Source organism: Pipistrellus kuhlii, unplaced genomic scaffold (assembly GCF_014108245.1).
Source record: "Pipistrellus kuhlii isolate mPipKuh1 unplaced genomic scaffold, mPipKuh1.p scaffold_m20_p_2, whole genome shotgun sequence".
NCBI lineage: Eukaryota > Metazoa > Chordata > Mammalia > Chiroptera > Vespertilionidae > Pipistrellus > Pipistrellus kuhlii.
Window position 1 is genome coordinate 84,093,019 of NW_023425515.1, and position 7,260 is coordinate 84,100,278.

Consider the following 7,260-nt stretch of genomic DNA (forward strand, 5'->3'; position numbering starts at 1 on the left):
TAGGCATCAATCAGGCTGGCAGGGAGTGGTTATGGGGTGATCAGGCTGGCAGGCAGAAGCGGTTAGGAGCAATCAGGTAGGGAGGCAGGCAAGCAGTTGGGAGCCAGCAGTCCTGGATTGTGAGAGGGATGTCCCAGATTGGAGAGGGTGCAGGCTGGGCTGAGGGACAACTCCCCTACCCCTGTGCACGAGTTTCGTGCGCCAGGCCTCTAGTTTTATAATAAAGTAGAACAGTTTATTTAATGCAAATCAACTGAACCTGGGAACAACCAGTGGAATGACTGGTCACTGTGAAGCACCCTGACTTGTAGGGGGCAGATGCTCAATGCAGGAACTGTCTCCTGCAGGCCCCAGGCCAGCCAAGGTGGTGCCATCAGTGGCCCCCAATTGCCCCGCCAGTTGCCCTGCAGAGGGAGGCAACCAGTGGTGGCAACAGAGGGGCGGAGGGGCTGGGGCCAGCTGGTGAGCGTGCCAGCGCCACTCCCTTATCTCCCCACTGGTTACCTCCTGCAGAGGAGAGGTAATCAATGGTAGTGGCAGGGGGTTGGCCAGTGAGTGGGTGGTGCCAGGTTGGTCAAGACAGATGCCAGTGGGGGCCCCAACCGATCCCACCAGTTGCCACACAGATCAGTCCTGATTGCTGGCCAGGCCTAGAAACCCTACCCATCCATGAATTCCATGCATCAGGCCTCTAGTACTATAATAAAGTTAAATGATGTGGTCTGTCAAAATACCTTTGTACGTTACTCATCTTTTCATTTAAAGGAAGCTCTTCACTGCTTCTCACTGGTCTCCCCTAATTGCCAGCATTGCTACTCCTGCATCTAAGGGCATTATTAAGTAAAATAAAGGGTTCTTGAACACTAGCACTGTGATACTGCGAAGTCATGTGATAACCAAGACAGCTAAATGGCTATCAGGCATGAAGTATATACTGCATACAGCCTGGAGATGCTGACAAAGGGATGATTCACATTTGAGGGAGATGGAGAAGGATGGTGGGAGATTTCATCGCACTACTCAGAATGGCGTGTAATTTAAAATTTTTGAATTGTTTATTTCTGTAATTTTCCATTTAATATTCTTGGACCACGGTTGACTGGTGGTAATTGAAATTGCAGAAAGCACAGCCATGGAAAAGGGAGACTATTGTATTCCTATTCTAAATTTGAGGGTTCAGAAGTAGACTTTTGGTTTAAATATGGAGGTTGGCATAAATACATCTTTTTTTATTGTTCCTCAGCTGTAAGTATTGAAACTACAACTTAGCAGTTGGGAAATGTCTTTTACTCTGTCCAAAATTATGAAAATGTTTATTTTTTTTACACACACACACAAAAAATCAAACTTCTTAGAGTTTACTCTGTTTATTTCTAACATAGAATTTATTTTTCTAACATAGAAATATATTCTATATATTTCTATATAGAAATAGTTATTGCAGCACTTTTCTGATAACTCTAGTATAAAATAATGAATTAGAATATTTTTTCTTATAGCATATGTTATGAAAATTAAAGTTACTTTGTTAATCATATTGTTCAAAATAATTTGAAATATTTTTTATATAACAAATATGTTTGTAAACATGGATATAATGAACTTTCATTGAGTGATGTTCTCACCCTTCTGTTATGTACTATTGGTAAATTTAACAATTTCTAATAAAATTTTTTAATTAGCCTTTAAATTATTTTTTACTTAAAATTATTTTAAATATTCTGTTTTCAAAAATTTATACCTTTTTATGTAATTAACTAGAGTTCCAGTACACAAAATTTGTTCTCTTGGGGAAGGGGTCCCTCAGCTGGATTGCAAGAGGTTGGCCAGCCAGGGAGGGACTGTGAGAGGGCTCCATGGCATGTTCAGCCTGTCTCGCTCAGTCCCAATCGGCTGGACCCCAACAGCAAGCTAACCTACTAGTCAGAGTGACTACACCCTGGTGGTCAGTGCACGTCATAGCAACTGGTCAGTCAGTTGACTGTCTGCACCCTAGTGGTCAGTGCACATCATAGCAAGTAGCTGAGCCGCCTTAGCGTAGCATTAGCATATTATGCTTTGATTGGTTGAACAGACGACTGGACAACCAGACATTTAGTATATTCAGCTTTTATTATATAGGATGGTTGCAATTTAATTATGATTCTAGATGAAGATAATACTTTTCCTGGATGACATAGTACAATAGATTGTTATGTTATCAGTTGTGTGTGTTTTTTTTTAATATATTTTTTTATTGATTCCAGGGAGAAGGGAAGAGAGAGAGAGAGAGAGAAACATCAACGATGAGAGAAAATCATTAACTGGCTGTGTCCTGCACACTGCACACTCAGTATCAAGCCTGCAACCTGGGTATATGCCCTGACTGGAATGAAACCATAACCTCCTTGTTCATAGGTCAATGCTCAACCACTGAGCCAAGCTGGTCAGGCAATCAGTTATTTTTTTAGCTATATTAATAGTTGGCATAGTGATTAAATCAGTAAGGTAGTAAAAAATCACTGGGTAGATTACTATGCATTGTGACTCTAATTAACAAGTTGGATTATACTGTGATATTCTGGTTTCTTGTGAAGAATGGATTGTAAATATACCTGGAAAAAAATGAAATTCATGGCCATACATTACATCTCCTATATTCATAATATGATCTCAGCTACAAAGTGTTTAGGGCATCATGGCTAATAAATGGGCATAAGTAAATGTATCATTATATATCATCTGTAAGATGTATACTAAATGGTTTTTATATACATGTCTTAAATATAAATAGTTTATATTTAAATATATTTAAACATGTTAAATCTTAAAGTATATTCATATTTTTTTCTATTGCTGTATGAAACAAAACCATTTTGGAATTAAAATTATAAAATGAGAGTTATAGAGCCAGTACTTAGCACTAAAGTATAGAGCCCCCAAATTGTGCATGCCTGTAGTTGTCTCATCATAAGATTAGCTCTGGTTATCTAAGTCCTTTGGTATAATTGGTAGTCACTTCCTAACCACTTGGAACCCTAATAAAGAAACCTCAAATTTTCATATATAGTCAGAGTAAAGAAAAATAACTTGCTTAGGGAAATTCTTTCCTGTTGCCTATCTTTAAGGCTCTACAGCAAAATAAACTCATTCTGGTAATTAATCCTACAGTGAAAAAAAAAATGCTATAATTACACAATATTCCAGTTAATGATATTATACAATTATTAACTGAAGGTTTTGGAGCAGATAGTTTTAAGAGGTCTCTCATGTGACTGGAACAGGCATCATAAAGCTTCTTCCATAAAATAACCTGCATCATTTAATGAGAGTTCTTGGAGCATTACAGGAAAATGCTCATATTACAAACATTGAACTTTTTATGTCATCCCTTTGTTTTACTTTTAAATTTAGGCAAGCTAAATACCAAAAGATCACAGGCTAAGATTGTTTCTAAATGATCAATTTATAGTTATCATTTAATATTATTAAAGAAATCAGTCCTGCCGAAACCAGTTTGGCTCAGTGGATAGAGCATCAACCTGTGGACTGAAAGGTCCTGGGTTTGATTCCAGTTAAGGGCATGTACCTTGGTTGTGGGCACATCCCCAGTAGGGGGTGTGCAGGAGGCGGCTGATAGATGTTTCTCTCTCATCGATGTTTCTAGCCTTCTATCACTCTCCCTTCCTCTCTGTAAAAAATCAATAAAATACATTAAAAAGAAGAAAGAAAAGAAATCAGTCCTAGCCAGTTTGGCTCAGTGGACAAAGCGTCGGCCTGCAAACTGAAAGATCCCAGGTTTGATTCTGGTAAAGGGCACATGCTGTGGTTGTGGGCTTGATCCCCAGTGGAGGACTTGCAGGAGGCAGCCCTTTCTCATCATGGATGTTTCTAACTCTTTCTCCCTCTTCATTCCTCTCTGAAGTCAATTAAAAAATATATATAAAAAAGAAATCAATATGAGGTTATGACTCAAACAGATACCAAACTGAATAGGATCCAAATAGAAGGTTGACATGACCTGTCAGTGATCTGTCTTCATACATTGCTTGACCACACACTGAGTAGGAAACTCCATATTTGTCCTGGGCCTGACTTGGGTATTTCACTGCATATTTCTCAGGAGACTCCACTTATCAGAATTTTTTGTCTACATGTTGGACCATATGATACCAATGAAATATTTCTACTGTTAAGGGAACTGAAGTTCTGATTGAGAAATTTAGATTTGTCTTCAGTTTTAGAATATTCCCAACAGAGCAATTCAGAACCATGCTGATTATATATCTTGCTATCCCATTAATTAGTAATATCTAGTTACTCTGATTCCCCAAACTAAACATAGAGTAGAGTAAGGACAAGACAATATCCTTTGAAAGGGTAGGACACTGTTTTTTGATTCAGGCCGGTTTTGAAAGGACTTAAGAGGGAAATGGTTGAATCTGACTGTTGGTTTCTTTTATTTCTCCTCAGTTGCTTTATTCTGTGTTGCTTGATTATGGAAATATGCCATTCTTTGGACTGGATCTGTCTGGGTCATTGATAGTAGTCCTGCTTTGATTATGGGTACCTCCAGCTTCCTTTTGTCACAAAAAGAAAATAGTGAATGGAAGGGATTGCATCAGTAATTAAATTGTGATGAAATATAAAAGCTATATGACCTTAAAAATAATGTGCAAATTTTAGGTAAATAACTTGTGGCTTTGAAATACATGCTTTCTCCTCAATTAATGACTGCAGGGCTATAATATTTATCTTTAGAAGCACTAGATTGCAAAATACTGGGAGACATTGAGCTACCCAATGACTATATTTATGATGTCTTTCTCAGATGATGATGATGATCATTTCCTAAATCATCTTATTATTCATTAAATATGAGAAAAACTATGCCCTGGTTATTAAATTCACACATTTTAAATTTCTCAAAATGCCATATTTTAAAGTTGCTTTCATCAAAACTAACCAATTATATTGGTTTATTTGATTTTTTAAAGGAGTTGTAAGACTTCTTTATCATGAAAACCTTAAGGGAAAACATTGTGATCATTTGCAGAATTAAGATGCATAAGACATACAGAGCACATATTGATTTCACCATTATTTATTCTTTTATTTGTTATTTCTTCTTTCATCCAATAATTTTTAGCAACTACTAAAGAGAAGTATGAAGACAGATGGTCTCTGCCCTCATAAAGCTCAGTGTCTAGTGGGGGAGTTTTGATCATAAACTTGAAAAAAATCACTAATTGTGTTAAGTGTTCAGAAAGAAACAAAAGTGGTGCAGTGATAGAAAATGAAATGGAAAAACTGTCATATCTAGTGTTGTCAAAAAACACCTCTCATGGAGCTGAGATATTTGAAGATCCTGGAGATAAGGAAGTAACAAGGTACAGGGTATTGTGAGCACAGGGCACAGCATGGAAGATGCCCAGAGGAAGGGCAGGGTGAGGTGTTTGAGGAACTGAGAGGCCTTGTGTCTGGAGCTGGTGAGTACAGAAGGGGAGAGAGACAAGTGGTGCTGAGCCGTGATGAGAGATGTGCTCATACAAAAAAGGAGCTGTGTCCAGACTCTGCAGGCATGGAGAGGATGGGTATTTTTTTTTTCAGTGCTGTAGCATCCTTTTTGATTGTCTTAAATTGGTGAGGGCCTAAAATACCCTTAGGATACCTTATGTTATACTTTTAAGTATTTGTTGCTTAAAATGACAGGAAGAAAAAAAAAAGATGATAAGTAGTTCTTCGTATATTACTTTTATTCACCTGAATAGACTAAACTTGTGACCTATAAGGTAGCCTTCCTTTCCTCCTCAGGGTGCTGGGATAGCAATTAGTGCCATTTACCAGTATATCCCTGTCTGGGGAATTTTGGTTTTGTGCAGCATATGGAGCCCTCTAGTGGCGATTGCTTTAAACGTGGAAAGGTGGCATTGAGGCTCCTCAGAGTCTGCAATATTGTATGGGTAACTCTAACTCTAAGCATCTGTGAGAGCATCATTCCCCTTAACTTAATGATGTCGCATTCAGTATTTCTTTCAATTGCACTGACATGCTTGTGTTGACCTAGGTGTACATTCCAAGCCGAGTGGCCCTCATCCTTCAGAATGTGGACCTGCCCCACTGAAGAGCCTGGATTTCAGCTCCGCCAGGGAAAGATGTGTGTTTTGTTTTCCTGTTCTCATTGTCACGTAGTTTAAAATGTGGAATCTCCTCTACAAATACAGCGCTTAGCCAAAACATCGGATGTCTGAAATTAAAAATTGGTTTATGCAAATGAATGTCAAACTTTTCTTGAAGAAGTAGAAGGGAAGTTTCAGGCATTTTAGACTATATTTTCCAGATATCTAAGAATTCTTAAATGAAGTATTATATATCATGTCTTAACACAACATTACTTTCCTGGTCAGTTATTTGATGCTTTTAAATTCTAATTTGAATCATGTGTCATGTATGATCATGTTTCTAGTGTATGATCCAGTATTTTCTTGAGATGGATATTTGGAGACTTTACCTGTTCTATTATCTCTTGGTCTAACTTAAGAGGTACTGAGGTTGTCACTATGTTTTTTTCAAACTACCTTTAGAAATAATGTGATAAATAGGTTAGCCAAACTATAAAATTAAGATGTATTATAGGTAATATAAAAGTCATTATCTATGAACTTATCCATGCTTCATTCTCATAAGTGCTTTTAGTTTTGTGATCTCTTGTTCACTTAGTATCTAGGTAGGTGCTGATATTCAGTCTTCTGAAGGTTGCAACATTTCAGAAAATGTCTTTTACTTTCAGCAAATAAAAATAATTGCAAGATCGCCTTTTCTAATGTTTATTTTGCTGTACTGGTATGGGAGTTGATTTAGAACAAATATTAAAATGCCTATCTCACTTCTGATACTTCCCTACGAATATGCATGTATGATGATAGACTAGGCCTGAGGGTTAATAACATTGTTTCACTAGGTACTATTTTGTATCTTAAATTATATTGACCACCTCAGATATCTCAGCTATCTCCAACTGTCAGCCTGTGCACTGAATTAACTAGCTTGACTCAGTGGGATTCTCAGTCATGAAATTACCCTTTAGTATGAAATAGTAGGCCACAGATTTAAAGTCATTGGTGGATAATTCATTCATTACTAAGAAATTACAGTGTACTTAACAGACATAAAGTGTCTGTTACTTTTTTAAAGATCTAATTTTTCCCCCTTTCCATTAGTATTGACTGCTTCTTTTTTGTTATTGTTGTTTTTAGTCTGATTATTTGTGCCTAGTAAGGA

At 37.3% G+C, this 7,260-nt stretch overlaps 1 protein-coding gene across 2 annotated transcripts in view; it reads left to right on the plus strand.

The window, feature by feature from the left end:
• Positions 1-6,791, plus strand: part of GBE1 (1,4-alpha-glucan branching enzyme 1) — a 285,247-nt gene extending 278,456 nt beyond the window's left edge. For both annotated transcript variants that reach the window (XM_045584062.1, XM_036444398.2), the window contains one exon: positions 6,047-6,791. In XM_045584062.1, the coding sequence (XP_045440018.1) occupies positions 6,047-6,103 (57 nt within the window). In that variant the 3' untranslated portion in view covers positions 6,104-6,791. The remainder of the gene's footprint in view (positions 1-6,046) is intronic.
• Positions 6,792-7,260: the final 469 nt, after the last annotated feature.